At 49.1% G+C, this 23,767-nt stretch overlaps 1 protein-coding gene across 1 annotated transcript in view; it reads left to right on the top strand.

Moving 5' to 3' along the window:
* Window positions 1-374: 374 nt before the first annotated feature.
* LOC148532557 (sodium/potassium-transporting ATPase subunit alpha-2) overlaps window positions 375-23,767 on the top strand; it is a 48,261-nt gene continuing 24,868 nt past the window's right edge. Inside the window, exons 1-6 of the mRNA XM_088467598.1 lie at window positions 375-397; window positions 1,051-1,104; window positions 19,370-19,474; window positions 19,881-19,940; window positions 21,571-21,774; window positions 22,892-23,005. Of these exons, the coding sequence (XP_088323724.1) occupies window positions 1,093-1,104; window positions 19,370-19,474; window positions 19,881-19,940; window positions 21,571-21,774; window positions 22,892-23,005 (495 nt within the window). The 5' untranslated portion in view covers window positions 375-397; window positions 1,051-1,092. The remainder of the gene's footprint in view (window positions 398-1,050; window positions 1,105-19,369; window positions 19,475-19,880; window positions 19,941-21,570; window positions 21,775-22,891; window positions 23,006-23,767) is intronic.

Below are 23,767 nucleotides of genomic sequence, written 5' to 3'. Positions count from 1 at the left end.
AATGATTAGCTGTTTTCGCCCGCAGGGAAAATATTTTATTTTTTGTTTGTTTGTTTTTGTTTTTTGAGCATGTGTTGAAATGTGGTAATGTTATTTATCCAGCTGCACAGAGGCAGCGGGGAGGTCTGTCCAGGCCGCCTACATGTGCACAAGGTGGGGGGGACACAAGGGTGAGAAGGGAGGAGAGGGGCAGTATTTTTCTTCGAAGGGGGGAGGTAGGGGGCTGCACAATCTGACACAGGGAAAGAAAGCAAAGATATAGAAGGAAGGGGTAAGACTACAAAGAATGGGAGTGTAAGCGCTCTAGCTGCAGATGGTATAATGAAGGGGGGGGGGTGAGATGGGGTCTTAAAGGAAAAGGCTCAGCCAGATGAGAGAGATAACAGCTCACATGCGGGTAAGGCAGGAGGTGGGAGATGTCAGGAATTAATGAGGAATATGCAATCTATTTAGGAGAAATGACCCCGGGGGCCGGGAGCTGCTGCATAAACCGATGAAGATGGAAACGATAATTATTATAAAAGACGGAGAAGGCTGGAGCATTATTTAAAAAAAAAAAAAAAAGATGAGGGAGCTGATGGACGGAGAAGGAAGATAAAAGGAGAAATCAGGCGAGAGACGTGATGGGCGAGGGATAGATCTAAGGAAAAAGAAGATAAATTTAGAAATAGGGCAACGAGGGGAGGGAGGGCGAGGGGAACAATTGGAGAATGGAGGAAAGAGAGAATTCAAAGTGACAGAGAAGGGGAGAGAGGAAGCAACACATACAGGGACAACCATGGAGGAGAGGGGGGGGGGGGGTTTGGAAATCACCCCAGACTCTGAGTGACTGCTAGTGTCGCCAAACTTTTGTCAGCTGCCACCAGGATTCCAGGGGGGCAGAAGGAGGGTCCCGAGTTCCCCCAGGGAGGGAGGAGCTTGTCCCCAAACCAGCTCCAGTTTCAACAAGTGGTTCTTTTGCGGAGAAGGAGAAACACACACCGCTGCTATTTAAAGAAGGAATTACTTGATTCACTGTTATTTGGTGTTTTTTTTTTCTTATTATTTTAGTGCCTTTGATTCCCCGTTGAATTCCACAGGGAGTATAAGAAGATGGGGAGAGGGGTGAGTATTACATTTATCCTGTTGTGTGTATGCACCTGATTATATATGATATGAGACAGACAGACATGCACACACATACATTCTTTCAGTCATCCCTTGGCACTGCAGCCAGCCGTGTAGCTGTACACGTTACACGGGTGCGTATAATAAGGACACATCTATGTTATGACATGAATGCATCCCCTGAAAATCTGTTGGGACGTCACATTACACACACGCGTATAGTCTCGCCTCACACACCCTACATCAGTGGTTTCCAAATGTGCTCCTCACGTCACCCTAACAGCCCAGGTTTTAAGGATATCCATGCTTGAGCACAGATGGCATCATCCAACTGACTAGAGGTACAGATGAAGTCACCTGTGCTAAGGCATGCATAGCTTTAAAACCTGGTCTGTTAGGGTCCCTTGAGGACAGCGTGTGAGAAACCCTGCTATACGACGATATCAAAAACTTTCCCGTTTCCCTGGAACCAATCCAACTGGCCCACTTCATTTTTTTGTGTGCAAATGTCCCATCTATAATATTTGGGGGGGTCTAATCTTTAAATCTGATTATATTTGCAACTTGAACTTGCTACCAGTCTTGTCTCTCTGATGCTTGAATTCTCTTAGTACTTGTGAAGGGTTTAGCAGCTTGCGCACATTGGCATAAGGAAGTCCTAGGCTAGTTTCTCTGACAACAAACCAGAACAAAACAGCTTTATTCACTGACAATAATCCTGCGCGTGTTAATGTTTGATAACTGATGTAGCCCATCCTTTGCGCCCGGGGCCAGATTATCAGTGACTAATAAGGATGAACTGTAAATATTTTCACGTGTCCATTATTCTGCTGATTTAATGCTTGATAAATAGCGTTCAGGCTTATCAGCATCTCCGCAGTGCTAAGAGATAACTAGTAAAGCACCATCAGGACTGTTTGGTTCCTGCCACGTTTTATTATAAACCATAGATACATGAAGGGAGGGAGTGTGAAAACTCAAACTGCTATCGAAGTGTGAAACTAAGCTGAAATCACCATCTCACAAGTACATAGGTTAGGACAACCATTAGCAGGCACTTAGAGGCTGGTGCGGAATGAGTACTATACCAGTTCCTGTATCGTATCTTGCGTGATTATATGATTCGCACATGATCAGCAAGCCAGCGTACGCAGAACCACATGCACTTTGCTTGTATTACACCTTACTACTGGAGAGGCGGATAGGGGGAGGGAGGGGCTGTTCTAACGTAGAAAAAGAACGGTGAGGGCGTGATTACACAAATATGGCTCATGCACACCAGCATATAGACTCATGTTTAGAGGTATACAGTATATTTGCACCATCCGGTGTAAATATACACTGACGGAGTGTTGTAAGGCAGGTATGTACAGTATTCTTCCAATATGGAGGAATGCACGTCTTCAGATAAGGGCAGCTCCGCTCATGTGCGGAAACACACTCTTTTGCATGAATTTAATTAATTTTTTTCCATTTTACGCCCCTTGACTACCAATCGGCCCCTTAATAACAATGTCATCCTATAACACTCAAGCGATGCTAATTTGTGTAGAGATACCTGCAAATAATATCTGTAAAATCAGTTTTAATTATGAAAATGAGTGTACTGCAAGGAATAACGCACCCATTACTACAAAGCCAGTGCTGCTTTCAGCTGGGAGATGTGAGATCTGTATAAGGCTGCATACACACTGGAGCTAATACAATGAAAAGGCAGGTTATTATAATACACGTTACGTGCAAGTCAGTGGGTGTCATAATAACAATCATTGAATGGAATGAGACTGTACATATTTGTAATTTGGCCTGTGTTACGTTACCCTGATTGCTTCTTGCTACATTTCAGAGATATGATATTGATCTCATTGGGAGCGCACTGTAAACACGATGAGATGCGTATAATATGAAGCAATTGCCATGTGTGCTAAACCTGAACAGTACAATCACTTCCTGTTTTATCGCAGGTGTAACAACCACAAGAAAGGAATCCTATTACCTGCACATGAAACATTTTACCTGCGTTTTAATGAATTAATTAACGCATTGTATATATACCAGTGTGTATCCTGGGGCAACATGTCCTTATGGGTTGGGTACGGGATGCCCGTGCTCAGGATCCCAGCGGTCAGAATCACGACGCCGGCACTCCCCGACAGGGAGTATCCTAACCTTACCCCTAACCCTCCCTCCCCGTAGCCTAAACCTAACCCCCCCCCCCAGCAGCCTAGCCCTAATCCTCCCCCTAGTGCCTAACCCTAACCCTCCCCTAGTGCCTATCCCTAACCCTCCCCTAGTGCCTAGCCTTAACCCTCTCCTAGTGCCTAACCCTAACCCTCCCATAGTGCCTAATCCTATCCATCCCTTAGTGCCTAACCCTCTCCTAGTGCCTAACCCTAACCCTCCCTTAGTGCCTAACCCTAACCCTCCCCTATTGCCAAACCCTCCCCTAGTGCCTAACTCTAACCCTCCCCTAGTGCCTAACCATAACCCTCCCCTAGTGCCTAACCCTAAACAACCCCCTAGTGCCTAACCCTAAACAACCCCCTAGTGCCTAACCATAACCCTCCCCTAGTGCCCAGCCCTAATCCTCCCCCTAGTGCCTAACCCTAACCCTCCCATAGTGCCTAACCCTAACCCTCCCCTAGTGCCTAGCCTTAACCCTCCCCTAGTGCCTAACCCTAAACAACCCCCTAGTGCCTAACCCTAAACAACCCCCTAGTACCTAACCATAACCCTTCCCTAGAGCCTAGGCCTAATCCTCCCCTAGTGCCTAACCGTAACCCTCCCCTAGTGCCTAACCCTAACCCTCCCCTAGTGCCTAACCCTAACCCTCCCCTAGTGCCTAGCCCTAATCCTCCCCTAGTGCCTAGCCCTAACCCTCCCCTAGTGCCTAACCCTAACCCTCCCATAGTGCCTAACCATAACCCTCCCCATAGTATATATTCATAACCCTCCCCCATAGTGCCTAACCCTAACCCTCCCATAGTGCCTAACACTAACCATCCCACTAGCGCCTAACCCTAACCCTCCCCTTGTGCCTAACTCTAACCCTCCCCTAGTGCCTAACCCTCCCCAGGTGCCTAACCCTAACTCTCCCCTAGTGCCTAACCCTAACCCTCACCTAGTGTCTAACCCTAACCCTCCCCTAGTGCCTATCCCTAACCCTCCCCTAGTGCCTAGCCTTAACCCTCTCCTAGTGCCTAACCCTAACCCTCCCATAGTGCCTAATCCTATCCATCCCTTAGTGCCTAACCCTCTCCTAGTGCCTAACCCTAACCCTCCCCTAGTGCCTAACCCTAACCCTCCCCTATTGCCAAACCCTCCCCTAGTGCCTAACTCTAACCCTCCCCTAGTGCCTAACCATAACCCTCCCCTAGTGCCTAACCCTAAACAACCCCCTAGTGTCTAACCCTAAACAACCCCCTAGTGCCTAACCATAACCCTCCCCTAGTGCCCAGCCCTAATCCTCCCCCTAGTGCCTAACCCTAACCCTCCCATAGTGCCTAACCCTAACCCTCCCCTAGTGCCTAGCCTTAACCCTCTCCTAGTGCCTAACCCTAACCCTCCCCTAGTGCCTAACCCTAACGCTCCCCTAGTGCCTAATCCTAACCCTCCCCTAGTGCCTAACCCTAACCCTCCCCTAGTGCCTAATCCTAACCCTCCCCTAGAGCCTAATCCTATCCCTCCCTTAGTGCCTAACCCTCTCCTAGTGCCTAACCCTAACCCTCCCCTAATGCCTAATCCTAACCCTCCCCTAGTGCCTAACACTAACCCTCCCCTAGTGCCTAATCCTAACCCTCCCCTAGAGCCTAATCCTATCCCTCCCCTAGTGCCTAACCCTCTCCAGTGCCTTACCCTAACCCTCCCCTAGTGCCTAACCCTAACCCTCCCCTAGTGCCTAACCCTAACCCTCCCCTAGTGCCTAACCTTCCCCTAGTGCCTAACTCTAACCCTCCCCTAGTGCCTAACCATAACCCTCCCCTAGTGCCTAACCCTAAACAACCCCCTAGTGCCTAACCCTAAACAACCCCCTAGTGCCTAACCATAACCCTCCCCTAGTGCCTAACCATAACCCTCCCCCTAGTATATAATCATAACCCTCCCCCTTAGTGCCTAACCCTCCCCTAGTGTCTAACCCTAACCCTCCCCTAGTGTCTAACCCTAACCCTCCCCTAGTGCCTAACCATAACCCTCCCATAGTGCCTAACACTAACCATCCCACTAGCGCCTAACCCTAACCCTCCCCTAGTGCCTAACCCTCCCCAGGTGCCTAACCCTAACCCTCCCCTAGTGTCTAAACCTAACCTTCCCCTAGTGTCTAACCCTAACCCTCCCCTAGTGTCTAACCCTAGCCCTCCCCTAGTGCCTAACCATAACCCTCCCATAGTGCCTAACACTACCCATCCCACTAGTGCCTAACCCTAACCCTCCCCTTGTGCCTAACTCTAACCCTCCCCTAGTGCCTAACCCTCCCCTAGTGCCTAACCCTCCCCTAGTGCCTAACCCAACCCTCCCCTAGTGCCTAACCCTATCCCTCCCCTAGTGCCTAACCCTAACCCTCCCCCTAGTGCCTAACCCTAACGCTCCCCGGTCGGGATGCTGGCGCAGGTATTCTGACTGGTGTCGGGATTCCAGCATCTGCATTTTGAGCGCCTGCATCCCGAAAGCCGGGATATAAACTACATCCCGTCCTTACATAATCACTAAACTCTGCTGTGACTTTATAATCATATGTGTATTATAATTATATTGTGATCATGTTCAATGGTCAGGTCATATTAGGAGATGTGATTTGCTGTATCACATCTCCTAACCCTCCCCTAACAGTGTAAAAGAATTGTATTGTGATCATGTACAGTGGTCAGGTCATGTTGGAGGTGTAGTGTCCTATGTCAGTATATAGTGTAATAGAAGTGTATTATGATCATGTACAGTGGTTAGGCCATGTTGGAGGTGTAGTGTCCCATGTCTGTATAGAGTGTAATAGAATTGTATTATGGTCATGTTGGGGGTGTAGTGTCCTATGTCTGTATACAGTGTGATAGGTGTGTCCTTCGTTCTAAAACAAGGGGTGGCTATTCAAATGAACCGTTCGCTAATTGCGGTCTGTTCACGCCTCTAAGTCTGAACGAGCAAGCAAAACTTGCGGTTGTAATTTCGAAAAAATACGCCCCCTGGCCGCTCGCATCCTACGTCATGTCCGCTATTTATTAGATTAATCGAGCACATCGAACAGCGTATGAACTGCTCGCTATTCTTGTGGCTGGTTTTTTCAACTGCTATTTTGTGAGCAGTTCGGGGTAAAAAAAAAAACAAGTGACGTGGTCAATGACGCTGCTGTACTAATTATGCACACCCATAAAACGCCCGTTTTGACCTTTAAGCACGCCTGCGTTCTGATATCCACTCCCTGTTTTCAAGCACCTTCCCCTGTTACCACCCACATACGCCTCCTCCTGTCACTCAAATTAGCAGGCATTCGCTATATAGCGAACAAACGATTTTCGGCCGCACTGACTGGTTTGCGCATACGTATTACAATCCGTACGCATGCGCAGATGTGCGAACATCGGTCAGAACGAACGAGCGGCCGCTTACGAGCGGCTCTGGATCAGGCCCTAAGCCTTTGCCGTTCAGTGTGTTTGGTTTGATTGGATGTGACTGTCTATGCAGCCCCCCCAGTATTATATGCCACCTCAGTGAGCCAACTGCAGTCCGTGACTGCACTGGCTGCACTGTGACTTCCCATTGGAAGCACCTCCTGCCAGTCACACACAGGACAGGCATTAGCATAAAGCTTCAGTCACGCTGCGTAAAAAGACGGCGTCACAGCGGCATTAGTGTCCCGGGTTGTGGTAAAGATGAGTGCGCTACCTCGGATGGATTCTCTATATGTTTCAGAGCTCTGGGCCTGATTCAGACGCGCTCGCAAGCTGGTCGATGGGGGCCCAGTGCGGATGCGCAGCGTGCGCGAACCCCGGAGCGAGCGCAAAAAGCACTCGCTCCGGCGCTCGCATCCTGGGCAAGGGGCAGCTGTCGATGTTGATTGACAGTTGCCCCGTTTGGAAGGCGGGGAAGGGGGGTGGCTGAGCAAACGGAGGCGTTCCTGCAGGATCGCCTCCGTTTGTGGGCGGCCCTACTGACATCACTAGTGATGTCAGTAGGTGGACTTCCTGCTCTACTAGTGCAGGGAGTCCACTGGGGCTTGCGGCAACGAGACCCTACCGCAAGGGTCTAGTCGCAAGTATTGTCGCGATGGTCTTGACCATCGCGACCATCATCATGGCCGCTCGCATAAGCTGTGGGTGGTAACAGGCCGCAAAAAAACCAAACAAAAAACACACGCCCTGATTCAGAGAGAGCGCACGCTTTTTGCGAGCGGCTCTGAATCAGGCCCTCTGTCTGTCCCGGGGTCTTTCCTTGATGCACTGCAAAGTCTCTGCAATACTTTTATACGGAACAAAAACAAACCTAGACTGATGGGTCAATTTACTAAAGGTCGGTTTGGTGTTTTTACTCGATTTCCCTTTGATTTTGCAAATGGACCGTAAACCCGACCTTAGAACACCTTAGAACATCGAACAAACAATCGATACTTTCACATAGAAGAATAGGATTTGCAGATTTACTAAAGGTCGGTTTTACAACCAACAAAAAAGCTAGTTTGGGCGGAGCACTGCACAGATCAGTATGATCTGTGCAGGCTTCAATCGGTTAAAATGAAAAGAAAGGGTTAATTAAAGGTTAAACAAAAACGTGTCTCAGCATGGGCTGGTACTGGAAAATAACGGGGAAAAAACTGCATGGGGTTCCGAAAACAAATGTAAATTAATAAGCTCATGCAAGGACTGTCTCACTGCTGCTACATCATAGATATAGTATATCCTCATTATGGAATATATTACAGGTTATAATATAAATCTAAATATTACATCTATATTTTCATATTGAAGAGCTTTTATTTGTTTTCTTATTCTAGTAATAGCATTAGAACTACAGGTAGATGCTCAAAAATGTGGTTCTCCATTCCATAAGTGTGCTGAGCCCCGAGATGTGCTCTGCAGAGCAGAACAGTGGCCAGCAGAGCAATAAGAAACTATTATTGCTCCGAGTATTACCAAGAGAAAGTCAAAAGCAACTTCTCCTATAACCACCATAAGTAGCGGCAAAACATTTATTGACGTAATAATGGCAATTTTATATATACTTGTACCACTAAGTTTGAATAGGGATGGTAGTAAATCCTCTTAAAGCCCCCAGATTCCTCTGTTATAATCCACTATAGAATATCCTGGAGCTGATTTAAAGTTGAGAGCAAAGCAAAAAAAAATGAGTAACTATGCCTCTGGGTACCACCATGCCGCGCTGCAGGAGTGGGGCGATGTAACAGAGGGACTTACATGCCCCTGGGTACCACCATGCCGCGCTGCAGGAGTGGGGATAAGTAACAGAGAGACTTACATGCCCCTGGGTACCACCATGCCACGCTGCAGGAGAGGGGGGATGTAACAGAGAGACTTACATACCCCTGGGTACCACCATGCCGCGCTGCAGGAGTGGGGATAGGTAACAGAGAGACTTACTTACCCCTGGGTACCACCATGCCGCGCTGCAGGAGTGGGGAGATGTAACAGAGAGACTTACATGCCCCTGGGTACCACCATGCCGCGCTGCAGGAGTGGGGAGATGTAACAGAGAGACTTACATGCCCCTGGGTACCACCATGCCGCGCTGCAGGAGTAGGGAGATGTAACAGAGAGACTTACATGCCCTTGGGTACCACCATGCCGCGCTGCAGGAGTGGGGAGATGTAACAGAGAGACTTACATGCCCCTGGGTACCACCATGCCGCGCTGCAGGAGTAGGGAGATGTAACAGAGAGACTTACATGCCCCTGGGTACCACCATGCCGCGCTGCAGGAGAGGGGAGATGTAACAGAGAGACTTACATGCCCCTGGGTACCACCATGCCACGCTGCAGGAGTGGGGAGATGTAACAGAGAGACTTACATGCCCCTGGGTACCACCATGCCGCGCTGCAGGAGTAGGGAGATGTAACAGAGAGACTTACATGCCCTTGGGTACCACCATGCCGCGCTGCAGGAGTGGGGAGATGTAACAGAGAGACTTACATGCCCCTGGGTACCACCATGCCGCGCTGCAGGAGTGGGGCGATGTAACAGAGGGACTTACATGCCCCTGGGTACCACCATGCCGCGCTGCAGGAGTGGGGATAAGTAACAGAGAGACTTACATGCCCCTGGGTACCACCATGCCACGCTGCAGGAGAGGGGGGATGTAACAGAGAGACTTACATACCCCTGGGTACCACCATGCCGCGCTGCAGGAGTGGGGATAGGTAACAGAGAGACTTACATACCCCTGGGTACCACCATGCCGCGCTGCAGGAGTGGGGAGATGTAACAGAGAGACTTACATGCCCCTGGGTACCACCATGCCGCGCTGCAGGAGTGGGGAGATGTAACAGAGAGACTTACATGCCCCTGGGTACCACCATGCCGCGCTGCAGGAGTAGGGAGATGTAACAGAGAGACTTACATGCCCTTGGGTACCACCATGCCGCGCTGCAGGAGTGGGGAGATGTAACAGAGAGACTTACATGCCCCTGGGTACCACCATGCCGCGCTGCAGGAGTAGGGAGATGTAACAGAGAGACTTACATGCCCCTGGGTACCACCATGCCGCGCTGCAGGAGAGGGGAGATGTAACAGAGAGACTTACATGCCCCTGGGTACCACCATGCCACGCTGCAGGAGTGGGGAGATGTAACAGAGAGACTTACATGCCCCTGGGTACCACCATGCCGCGCTGCAGGAGTAGGGAGATGTAACAGAGAGACTTACATGCCCTTGGGTACCACCATGCCGCGCTGCAGGAGTGGGGAGATGTAACAGAGAGACTTACATGCCCCTGGGTACCACCATGCCGCGCTGCAGGAGTAGGGAGATGTAACAGAGAGACTTACATGCCCCTGGGTACCACCATGCCGCGCTGCAGGAGAGGGGAGATGTAACAGAGAGACTTACATGCCCCTGGGTACCACCATGCCACGCTGCAGGAGTGGGGAGATGTAACAGAGAGACTCACATGCCCCTGGGTACCACCATACCGCGCTGCAGGAGAGGGGAGATGTAACGGAGAGACTTACATGCCCCTGGGTACCACCATGCTGCGCTGCAGGAGTGGGGAGATGTAACAGAGAGACTTACATGCCCCTGGGTACACCATGCCACACTGCAGGAGTGGGGAGATGTAACAGAGAGACTTACATGCCCCTGGGTACCACCATGCTGCGCTGCAGGAGTGGGGAGATGTAACAGAGAGACTTACATGCCCCTGGGTACACAAGTACACCATGCCACACTGCAGGAGTGGGGAGATGTAACAGAGAGACTTACATGCCCCTGGGTACCACCATGCCACACTGCAGGAGTGGGGAGATGTAACAGAGAGACTTACATGCCCCTGGGTACCACCATGCCGCGTTGCAGGAGTGGGGGGATGTAACAGAGAGACTTACATGCCCCTGGGTACCACCATGCCGCACTGCAGGAGTGGGGAGATGTAACAGGGAGACTTACATGCCCCTGGGTACCACCATGCCGCGTTGCAGGAGTGGGGGGATGTAACAGAGAGACTTACATGCCCCTGGGTACCACCATGCCACACTGCAGGAGTGGGGAGATGTAACAGAGAGACTTACATGCCCCTGGGTACCACCATGCCACGCTGCAGGAGTGGGGATAGGTAACAGAGAGACTTACATACCCCTGGGTACCACCATGCCGCGCTGCAGGAGTCATGCCCCTGGGTACCACCATGCTGCGCTGCAGGAGTGGGGATAGGTAACAGAGAGACTTACATGCCCCTGGGTACCACCATGCCGCGCTGCAGGAGAGGGGAGATGTAACAGAGAGACTTACATGCCCCTGGGTACCACCATGCCACGCTGCAGGAGTGGGGAGATGTAACAGAGAGACTCACATGCCCCTGGGTACCACCATACCGCGCTGCAGGAGAGGGGAGATGTAACAGAGAGACTTACATGCCCCTGGGTACCACCATGCTGCGCTGCAGGAGTGGGGAGATGTAACAGAGAGACTTACATGCCCCTGGGTACACCATGCCACACTGCAGGAGTGGGGAGATGTAACAGAGAGACTTACATGCCCCTGGGTACCACCATGCTGCGCTGCAGGAGTGGGGAGATGTAACAGAGAGACTTACATGCCCCTGGGTACACCAGTACACCATGCCACACTGCAGGAGTGGGGAGATGTAACAGAGAGACTTACATGCCCCTGGGTACCACCATGCCACACTGCAGGAGTGGGGAGATGTAACAGAGAGACTTACATGCCCCTGGGTACCACCATGCCGCGTTGCAGGAGTGGGGGGATGTAACAGAGAGACTTACATGCCCCTGGGTACCACCATGCCGCACTGCAGGAGTGGGGAGATGTAACAGAGAGACTTACATGCCCCTGGGTACCACCATGCCGCGTTGCAGGAGTGGGGGGATGTAACAGAGAGACTTACATGCCCCTGGGTACCACCATGCCACACTGCAGGAGTGGGGAGATGTAACAGAGAGACTTACATGCCCCTGGGTACCACCATGCCACGCTGCAGGAGTGGGGATAGGTAACAGAGAGACTTACATACCCCTGGGTACCACCATGCCGCGCTGCAGGAGTCATGCCCCTGGGTACCACCATGCTGCGCTGCAGGAGTGGGGATAGGTAACAGAGAGACTTACATGCCCCTGGATACCACCATGCCACGCTGCAGGAGTGGGGAGATGTAACAGAGAGACTTACATGCCCCTGGGTACCACCATGCCACGCTGCAGGAGTGGGGAGATGTAACAGAGAGACTTACATGCCCCTGGATACCACCATGCCACGCTGCAGGAGTGGGGAGATGTAACAGAGAGACTTACATGCCCCTGGGTACCACCATGCCGCGCTGCAGGAGTGGGGAGATGTAACAGAGAGACTTACATGCCCCTGGGTACCACCATGCTGCGCTGCAGGAGTGGGGAGATGTAACAGAGAGACTTACATGCCCCTGGGTACCACCATGCCGCGCTGCAGGAGTGGGGATAGGTAACAGAGATACTTACATGCCCCTGGGTACCACCATGCCTCACTGCAGGAGTGGGGATAGGTAACAGAGAGACTTACATGCCCCTGGGTACCACCATGCCGCGCTGCAGGAGTGGGGGGATGTAACAGAGAGACTTACATGCCCCTGGGTACCACCATACCGCGCTGCAGGAGTGGGGAGATGTAACAGAGAGACTCACATGCCCCTGGGTACCACCATGCCGCGCTGCAGGAGTGGGGAGATGTAACAGAGAGACTTACATGCCCCTGGGTACCACCATGCCGCGCTGCAGGAGTGGGGAGATGTAACAGAGAGACTTACATGCCCCTGGGTACCATTATGCCGCGCTGCAGGAGTGGGGAGATGTAACAGAGAGACTTACATGCCCCTGGGTACCACCATACCGCGCTGCAGGAGTGGGGATATGTAATAGAGAGACTCACATGCCCCTGGGTACCACCATGCCGCGCTGCAGGAGTGGGGAGATGTAACAGAGAGACTCACATGCCCCTGGGTACCACCATGCCGCGCTGCAGGAGTGGGGAGATGTAACAGAGAGACTCACATGCCCCTGGGTACCACCATGCCGCGCTGCAGGAGTGGGGAGATGTAACAGAGAGACTTACATGCCCCTGGGTACCATCATGCCGCACTGCAGGAGTGGGGAGATGTAACAGAGGGACTCACATGCCCCTGGGTACCACCATGCCGCGCTGCAGGAGTGGGGAGATGTAACAGAGAGACTTACATGCCCCTGGGTACCACCATGCCACGCTGCAGGAGTGGGGAGATGTAACAGAGAGACTTACATGCCCCTGGGTACCACCATGCCGCACTGCAGGAGTGGGGAGATGTAACAGAGAGAATTACATGCCCCTGGGTACCACCATGCCGCGCTGCAGGAGTGGGGAGATGTAACAGAGGGACTCACATGCCCCTGGGTACCACCATGCCGCGCTGCAGGAGTGGGGAGATGTAACAGAGGGACTTACATGCCCCTGGGTACTACCATGCCACACTGCAGGAGTGGGGAGATGTAACAGAGAGACTTATATTTGGTAAGGGACCTGTCATAGCTCAAACCTAACTTGCAGTGTAAAATTAAAGCTGCCCAGCAATTGGGGGCTACATGTTAAAGCAGCCGCTATTTACCCTGCATGCATAATGTATGTGCACCCCATGCAGTGCAGCCTGGTTTCTCCAGGTGCAGGATTACTCGCTGTGTCCGTGTTCTCCCAGCTCAGGGCCTGATTCAGAGATGACTGGTAATGAGGCCGCGCTCGCAGTCGCTCTCTCAATAGCGTTTGTGGGAATATGCAAATGTGTGCGAGCAGTGAGACGACACTTTCAGGCTGCGTGGTCTGTGCATTTGCGATGGAGACTGTAAACATCGACGCAACATCGGTCGTTCCATCGACATTTACGGTAGCCCAGGGTCTACTCTCCTCTCCTCATAATCAGCTAAGCAGGGCTGGTGAAGCGTTGGATGTGCGATTGGGAAGGCAACAGCGCTCCCAGACACTCCCATAACACGCCCATGAAAGGGCCTCTCTTTGCGATCACTTTAGGTCACCTCCCGGTCTCCACCCTGAAACGCCCAGGAGATCGCAAACACCTTTTCAAGTCTTAGCGATCCCGTACGCAATTGTGAACGGCCTAGGACACTAGGGTTTACGCGTGCACAAAAAAAGGGATTCCTGTACTTTATCGTGCATGCACAGTAGTAAAACGTCGATCAGCGACGTAAACATTGGCGCTCCGTCCATCTCTGAAGCAGGCCCTCAGTCGTCCGCCCTGTGCGTAATTTGCTTGCAGGACTTTGGTTTCATGATTCCCCCGAAACTATTGAGAATTTGAATACACAGCACAAAGGTGTTTCCATCTCTTCTCACGGCCCAACCCGCACACTTGGCGGATTCCAGTCCCAGAATAAGTGTGTTCTTATGGGAACCAGCTGTCCTATGGGAATAAAGGCCAGAGGTCAGAGGAGTGTACTGGCCTGAGGACAGGACAGAGGTGACGGTAGGAATGGTGAGCTAGGAGTCGTCCAACAGATGGAATCATTTCTACATATGGCATTACAATCAGCAGGCAGAAATGCTGGCAGGAACTCCATGTATCCTCTAACATAGAAATAAGAATCACCTAGGTTTTTTTAGGTTTCCTTTACAAGCTGTGGAGACGGACGGACCGCGGTAGAGGAAGATGAATAGAGTTTCGGACTTGCATAGCGCAGAACCGCTTGTGTGGCTATGCCACGTTGTAAAGAAGGCGATTTTCTTTCATTTCATTTTGGGTTGCAGACTACAAAAGTACCATAAGCAAAGTTTGGCATAAAGAAGCATAAGACGGTCAAAACCAGAGGCAGTAAGGTGTGACAAAGCATTAATAAAGCCATAAACTCAACTATGGGCGTGATTCAGCTTAGGACGGAATTGCAAAGCCGCACGCAGGCAACTTTGCAATTCCGTCCTGGCTAATATGCAAATGAAGCAGGAGGTGTATGACACCCCCTGTATGACACCCCCTGTATGACACCCCCTGTATGACCACCCCTGTATGACCCCCTCTGTATGATACCCCCTGTATGACACCCCCTGTATGACACCCCCTGTATGACCCCCTCTGTATGACACCCCCTGTATGACACCCCCTGTATGACCACCCCTGTATGACCCCCTCTGTATGATACCCCCTGTATGACACCCCCTGTATGACACCCCCTGTATGACACCCCCTGTATGACCACCCCTGTATGACCCCCTCTGTATGATACCCCCTGTATGACACCCCCTGTATGATACCCCCTGTATGACACCCCCTGTATGACACCCTCTTTATGACACCCTCTTTATGACACTCCCTGTATGACACCCCCTGTATGACACCCCCTGTATGACCACCCCTGTATGACCCCCTCTGTATGATACCCCCTGTATGACACCCTCTTTATGACACCCTCTTTATGACACTCCCTGTATGACACCCCCTGTATGACACCCCCTGTATGACCCCCCCTGTATGACACCCCCTGTATGACACCCCCTGTATGACACCCCCCCTGTATGACACACCCCCTGTATGACACTCCCTGTATGACAGCCCCTGTATGACACCCCCTGTATGACACCCCCTGTATGACACCTCCCTGTATGACACCCCCTGTATGACACCCCCTGTATGACCCCCCCCTGTATGACACCCCTCTGTATGACACCCCCTGTATGACACCCCTCTGTATGACCCCCCCTGTATGACACTCCCTGTATGACACCCCCTGTATGACACCCCCTGTATGACACTCCCTGTATGACTCCCCCTGTATGACCCCCCCTGTATAACGCTCCCTGTATGACACCCCCTGTATGACCACCCCTGTATGACACCCCCTGTATGACCCCCCCTGTATGACCCCCCCTGTATGACACCCCTCTGTATGACACCCCTCTGTATGACACCCCCTGTATGACACCCCTCTGTATGACCCCCCCTGTATGACACTCCCTGTATGACACCCCCTGTATGACACCCCCTGTATGACACTCCCTGTATGACACTCCCTGTATGACCCCCCCTGTATAACGCTCCCTGTATGACACCCCTGTATGACACTCCCTGTATGACCCCCCCGTATGACACTCCCTGTATGACACCCCCTGTATGAACCCCCCCTGTATGACACTCCCTGTATGACCCCCCCTGTATGACCCCCCCCTGTATAACACTCCCTGTATGACCCCCCCGTATGACACTCCCTGTATGACACCCTCTGTATGACACCCCCTGTATGACCCCCCCTGTATGACACTCCCTGTATGACCCCCCCTGTATGACGCCCCCTGTTTGACCCCCCCTGTATGACACTCCCTGTATGACACTCCCTGTATGACCCCCCCTGGAAGACACCCCCTGTATGACACCCCCTGTATGACACCCCCTGCTGCATTTGCGATCTCAGCACTGCGACCGAGGTTGCAGGCTGGGCTCACCGACGGTGGATGGCGCCAGGCCGCCAGCCAGTTGAGTATGTCTCAGCTTTCGCAGGCTGGCAGGCTTGCGAGGCCATGAAACTGCGTCCTCGCCACGTCCCGTTTCCGGGAACGACGGCCGCCCCCTCACCGCCCATTAAATTCCTCTGTTTGTCAGCCAGGCAGAGGCATAGCAGGGACTGCGCGCGATCACGGGTCCTGCACACACACAGATCCACGTGCAATGCTGAATCAGCCCCTATAAACAGCATGCCGACTGTGTGACTGCAATGTCCTTTTACCATATAACTGGGAAGGGGAAGCCTAAAAAGAGTAGGTGGTGAAGTAACGGCTGAGGGGAAGTGAAAATGGAACGGGAGGGGGAGGTGAAATAAGGGCACCAGCCAGCACAGGTGAACAGAAAACCTCAGGCCAGATGGAGGTAGATATTGAGAATAAAAAAAACAAAAACTGAAAAACCACAGGAACCAGGTAACGTTATGTTGTCACACAGGGCCTGGTTCTGGGCCGCACACAAAAACGCATGCAGCAACGCGACTATGCAAACAGCCTACAAATCCTACCCTGGTGTACATCCGCGCCACCGAATGTGTATGTACTGAGATGCCTACTTTTAGCTCCCGTGCACACTGTAATACCGATTAGTATGACCTTATATGTCACCATCGGTCGCACCATCGATACTTGCACTAGCCCCATGGCATGTGAAGTTTCTCCATCGAACAACGACCTCCTGTGCCTGCGACTGTGCGTCAGGGAACACACCCACCTACACTGGCACTCCCATAACGCGCTCCCTGAATGGCCCACTTTCGCGTGCACTACCAGTCTAGGCCCAGGAGCGCCAATCACTTTTCCTCCGTCTGATACCATCTGAATCGATGGCACTCTGTGTAACGCCCGCGTCGTAGCAGTTTTCAGAACTTTTTGCGCATGTGATCGCTTAATTGCGTGACCAGCTGCATTACGCGTGACTGCGAATCAGGCCCCTAGATACCAGGGAGTCCAAACTTTATGAAAGGACCGCACTGTATCAGAAAGTAGCCCGGAAATATATATCCATGGATGCAACAAACAGTATTTTGTTTATAACCGCTGATAGAGCCGGAGGAGAAAATTATTTCCATTCCGTAGCCAATCAAGTCTTGGCCCCATTACAGATTTGCCTGTTAAGTCTATCCAAAGTTTTATCAACATCAGGAATTGGGTTGTGCGACACATGGCGAGAGGTTTGGGAGTGAACCGGATGGAGGTAACCCATGTAAAGCGACAGTAACGGTCCTCCCAAAATTATACACTCTCACCGAATAGGCAGATCTATGGCCCTTTGGCCACACAGTGTCGCCAGCATAAATGAGATGTCTGAGGGTAGGTGGTGTGGAATTCAGCAGGCACCATAAAGCTTATGGGAATTTTCCTTCCGTAGTTCCGCTGACAGAGGTCTTAGCAATTAACTGGTAGGATTTTCAGCCACTCCTCTCTGTCTATGCTTGATCAGTACGCAGGCTTGCAAAAACATCGGCAACATCGAGAACCATCGAACCCTTTAGCATAATAGTGGTTGACCTGACCTGCAGCAGGATTTTGGCCGCTTCCTGTGTCTAACTTACGGTGTGGCTAGGTATGCTGCCGCACTGCCTTAATTATGCACGCCCCTGTAATGGCGTTATGGAGAGAGAGGTCTCAACAAGGATGAATTCATTTGTGACTGAAACAATACCTTGATGTAGATATAGAAAAAGTGGAGAGTTTGGGGGAGGTGAAATGTATCTTGAAAATCTCAGATTGTGAATTTTGGGCCTGATTCAGGTTGGATTGCAAGTGTGCGTTCGCACGCAATGCGCAGCCTGCCGATGTTTGCAATGTGCGCATGCATCGCAGTGCGCAAGCCGGCCACTGCGATCGGGTATGCGAACACAGCGGACAGGCAGCGGCACTAAGAAATGATTGACAGGCTGTCTCGAGCACTGCGATGCATGCACAGGGCAAATTAATCGACTGATTGCGTGCGTATACGCAAACTGCGTTCCTTGCTGAATCAGGCTCCTAATTGCTTATTCAATCTATCCCAAAGAGTCAAGTAAAATAAGAGGCAAAGACTGTAATGCAAAGTATTTCACTTGTTACCATATTAGAGTTTATCTACTTTCCATAGAAATTACAGTTCTGGCAGTCCTGGCACCATGTTACTAGGCTCCTCCCCCTAGTGGCAAAATGGCGTGATTCGTGGGTCACTCGAGATGGGGCGGAGTCAAATGACGCAATTCTAGTAGCATAGTCTCATATTGTTTCCGCCTCCTCATTAACCCGCGTATGGGCGGGGCTTAATAAAATGGCGTCTGCTTTCGAGGCTGTCAGGGGGGGTTTCTGGGTACTCGGAACCCCCCCCCTGCGGTCATACATGCAGATCATTTCGGGCAATTGAGATTGATATTGCTGCTTGTACGGCCCAAACTTGGTCATGATGCCTGATAATGAGGCATGTTGGTAAATGCGGTCAGAAGATGGTCGCAGTCGCAGATCATCACTATGTGGGGTTGGTGGGGGTTCATATTCTTACCACACTAATTGGCCCCAGTCATGGATGTAAACCAGTTGTCGTGCCTCATTAACGATTGGCCAGACTCAATTTGACAGCTTCTGAGCGCCGAGCGGTAGGATAGGCCCATGTCTGGGCAACTTTGAAGTTAGACTAAATGGGCAATAGTCTATCACACGATGTTAGGTGATTAATCACATAGCAATAATTGCTCATTCAGGGGGAGATGTATCAAATTTCTGAGAGCAATGAAGTGAAGAAGTCATTCATAGCAAAATCAGCTACTAACTGCCATTTATTTAGCCCAGCTTATAAAATGACAGAAGCTGATTGGTTGCTATGGTCAACTTCTCCATTTTATCTCTCTCGAATATTTGATACATCTCCCCATAATAATTAATTGTTTCCAATATACATTTATTTAAAAATGCTGTGCAGGGCAATGATTTTATGAAATGAGCAATTACTGCAAATGATCTCCATACAGGAGTCTCAGGTGATTAACGCAGAGTGAGAAATCTTTCGCTCTAAAATATTGAGCAGGAAATACAAAAAATATCTCAGGAATAGGCCCTGGATCATCTCACTGTTTCTCATTTCACAGGATGGGCGGGAGTACTCGCCGGCGGCGACAAACGCGGACAATGGAGGGGGCAAAAAGAAGCAAAAAGAGAAGGAGATGGACGAGTTGAAGAAGGAAGTTACCATGGTGAGGAACGAGAAAATTGATAGGGATCAATAAATCCAGTGATTTTCATTGCAAGACTGTGCTATGACTCATAACAACCAATCAGATGTTAGCTTCCAATAGTAATGGGCACTAGGTAGATGACACTTCTATCTGATTGGTTACTTTGAGATTATAGCACTATTCTGCTATTTACAGTATGTAATGTTATTATGTGACCCATAATGTCTCACCTCAGAGTTACTTATTATTATGTTACTTATAACAGTCAAGAGCACAAATAAGGTATTTTATTTTTATAAATCTGATTTATATGGGTTGAGTTACAATATTAATTCAACTAGTCAAATATAAATGCATGTATTTTACAGATGTTCGTTCATGTCCCAAAATAAAAAATTATTTAATATATACATATATTTTTCAGGATGACCATAAACTCTCTCTGGATGAAATAGCACGAAAATATGGCACTGATCTGTCCAAGGTAAGAAGCACCGTTACAATCCATCTAAAGTTCAATTAGGTAAACTAGGCGGAAGCCAGGAGGGTGTGAGTGGGAAGACCAATCACAAATTGCAATATGTTGACTGTGGCCTGTGATTGGTCCTCTCTATTTCACAGAAACGCCTTCTGTCTTCACTAAACACTGTAATATCCTACCCCAACTTGTCTTTCGCTTAGTCTGTTATTACATGACATGCTGAAAGCTATCAGTTGGTGTGTGTGATTGGCTGCCATGCTGACCTTCCCTCCACAGACATTTTGAAAAAGATATAAAGATTTCTAGGACATAGGACTTTATTGTGTTAAGTTAATGAAACGTGTGTATCTGTTCAACTTGAGAGGTCTACTTATCATGTCCTAAAAAGCCCTAACTCTGATGGAACTGTCTGTTTTCACTGGAGATAGAGCTTTTGCTATTTACCTTCAGCTGTTACGGAGTATCACCAGCAGTAAAAAGTTGCTGAACGGGACAGAATGAGGCATAGTATTTTAAATGGACTTTTTTTCCGGAGGGGACGGAGCCACGCCTCCCTCATTTGGTCACATCCCCATCGTACCCAGGCCCCGTGGTTGTCTCAACAGCCCTGGCTCTCCTCCTATCACTACTGCAATCTCTGAATGACATTGGTGGGGACTGGAATAGGAAAAAAAATACTTTATTGATTTTTAAGTTTTTAAAGTTTTGATGTTTTCATAACAAAGAAAACAGCAATAAAGTAGATTGAGAAGTCATAAATAGTATGATATAAGTGTACATTTTTGCTGTTGTTTTGTTGTCCTATGTTATTTCTACTTTTGAATCCTAGAAGCCACAGAAAGTCAGTCTTTTCAGTTCTATGTAATAGATAGGCAACTAAATAACCTAAAATGGCCACTAGAGAAATGATTGTATTTTTGAATAACTATGTCAGAGAGTGACAAACATAAGACTATTTTTTAAACCTGTTGTCATACCACTCATGTATTTTGATGATGATGATGACAATATTATTATTATTATTATTAATATTATTATTAATGAGTCTAAGGACAATCACTATTATTATTATTATACCTGAGTCTAAGGACAATTATTATTATTAATAGTATTATTATAATAACTGAGTCTAAGGCCAATTATCATTATTATAATAACTGAGTCTAAGGACAGTTATTATTATTATTATTAATATTATTATTATTATTATTATTATTATTATTATTATTCCAGAGTATAAGGTAAATTATTATTACTATAATACCTGAGTTTAAGGACAATTATTATTATTATTATTATTATTATTATTATTATTATGCATGAGTCTAAGGGCAATTCTTCTTCTTCTTATTATTATTATTATTAATTATTATTATTCTTGAGTATACAGACAATTATTATTATAATACCTGAGTATAAGGACAATTCTTCTTATTATTATACCTGAGTCTAAGGACAATAATTATTATACCTGAGTATAAGGACAATTCTGCTTATTATTATTATTATTATTATTATTATTATTATTCCTGAGTCTAAGGACAATTATTATTATTATTATTATTATTATTGTCTAAGGACATTTAACATCCTTCATTCCTGACAAAAATGATTCCTGTTTTCACACCCACAGGGTTTGACAAACACGCGTGCAGCAGAAATACTGGCAGAAGATGGGCCTAACGCCCTCACACCTCCCCCCACCACACCTGAGTGGGTGAAGTTTTGCCGTCAGCTATTCGGTGGTTTCTCCATTTTGTTGTGGATTGGTGCCATTCTCTGCTTTTTGGCCTACGGCATTCAAATCGCTATGGAGGACGAACCAATCAATGACAATGTCAGTATAGCACAGTACGGGTAGGCACAACACTTATGGGAACCAGTGTTTACTTGTGAAACATCCAACACTTTTGGCAACGCTCCACAGCTGGGCCCCGCAGCAAATAGTAAAAACTAATTTATAAACCTCAGAGATGAAGGGGGTGATTCAGTGGTGGACGCGGTTGCACTAATGCGTCTTTATGCGTCCTATTGAGATGTCCACCAGCTGCGGTGTAAGTCTGCCGATGTGTTTACAAAGACGCAATATCGGCCGGTCCATCGGATATTGCACCTACCAATGGCAAGCGCAGAATCTGACTGGCCATGGCCAACGTGTCAGTGCAACTGTGTATTTATACACCAACACATCCGCGACTGGAAGCCACCCCCCAGTTACCATTCAGAAATTGCCATTGAAATTGCAAGTGCAATTTTGATCTGTGCGCATGCAAAGTGCGGCTGGGACGCATGCGCAGAGGGAAACCATTGGACAATTGCGTCCGATGACTTCCCTATGTCTACCTCTGAATCACTCCCTAAGAGTCAACCTATATAATACTGAAAAATAGGGACATGGGGCCTGATTCTGAGTCGCACGCAATTCCGAGATTCGAGCAAGTGGTGGATAAAAAGTTGCGCGGTACATGCGTCCCAAGGTGTGAGCCCACAGAGGTGCAGCGACAATTGTGCCACACGGTCACAGAAATGCTTTGGAAATGTACTGGGGGGTTCCTGGGCGGTGACCGGGATATGGCTATGCGGACACACAGATGGGCGTGTTCTGGCAGTGTCGCGGGCATGTCGCATAACTGGTGGAACTCAGACGCTGAATCTCTTACATCGGAGGCCATACTCAGCAGAGAACCTGCACCTAGCGTGGGACAGATGCTGGTTTCGATGTCGCATCAGATGGATGCGCCTAAAAACGCTCAAAGCGGGCGTCCCATTGCTTGCACCTTCTGAATCAGGCCCATTTTGAGGAACAAATCTTTAAACCCTACGGTTGTTCCTGGTAATTATGCAGCTGCTATGGACTATCTGTTCCTGTAGGTGTATCTAACTTCCCTTCTACATATGTCAGGCTACTGTAACCGGCTTCATGTCTCACCGATGTCTCTTGTGCCATTTCTTAGCTGTACCTGGGGGTGGTCTTAGCTGCCGTCGTAATTGTCACCGGGTGCTTCTCCTACTACCAAGAAGCCAAGAGCTCCAAAATCATGGACTCCTTCAAGAACATGGTGCCCCAGGTACGTGACGCTGACATGTCTCCATCAGGAACAATCAGTATACGTGTGTTAGATGGAAAGATCCGTGTCTGTAAAGCAGAAATGGAAACATTTGAAAGATACAGATTTTTTCTTCATAACATCCTCCCATCCCAGGAAGACCCGCTGCCATCTCCACCGGTCATACCACAGACCTGTATGGAGACTGCTGTGCAGGGAGAGACGAAAACGAGGCAACAAGTTTTTTTGGGGAGCAGCAGAATATAATTTTGTAAAATTCCAATTTCCCTCACCCCAAAGTCAGAATTATTATTATTTAAAGTATTGATAGGCCTGGTGTTTGTTTGCGCAAAACAGCACATAGACAAATGCTTGTATAAGGGGTAAAGAAGGCGCTATTTCAGTTGCTTCCGATTATGGGGGGGGGGTCTGTGAATATTTTTTTTTTCGGGGTCGGAGGCAATACCCTGGAAAGGGAAACTTATACATATGTCAGAGTGCCCATTAAATACCAAGGTCGCCTCTTATTTGGGGCTGTGAGTAAGGCCAGCAGTTTTCAGAAAACGTTCCAAGCAGTCCCCATAGAAATATGCTCCCAGCATCTGCGGTATAACAGGGGCTCCTGGGGAGAGCTCGTGTAACCACTCACAAAGCTTCATATCAGATTGTAGATTCAATATTTCCCAACCACCTGCACAGCTTATAAACCATTTACTGTAATAATGTATTATCATCACTGACACTCCCTTATCAGACCAGTTCCATTAATAAGGGAGGACCCCC

Source organism: Taudactylus pleione, unplaced genomic scaffold (genome assembly GCF_031769625.1).
Source record: "Taudactylus pleione unplaced genomic scaffold, aTauple2 ptg000073l, whole genome shotgun sequence".
NCBI classification, from domain to species: domain Eukaryota; kingdom Metazoa; phylum Chordata; class Amphibia; order Anura; family Myobatrachidae; genus Taudactylus; species Taudactylus pleione.
The sequence above is the reverse complement of the archived record's forward strand: the minus strand, read 5'-3'. Positions and strand labels throughout refer to the sequence as shown.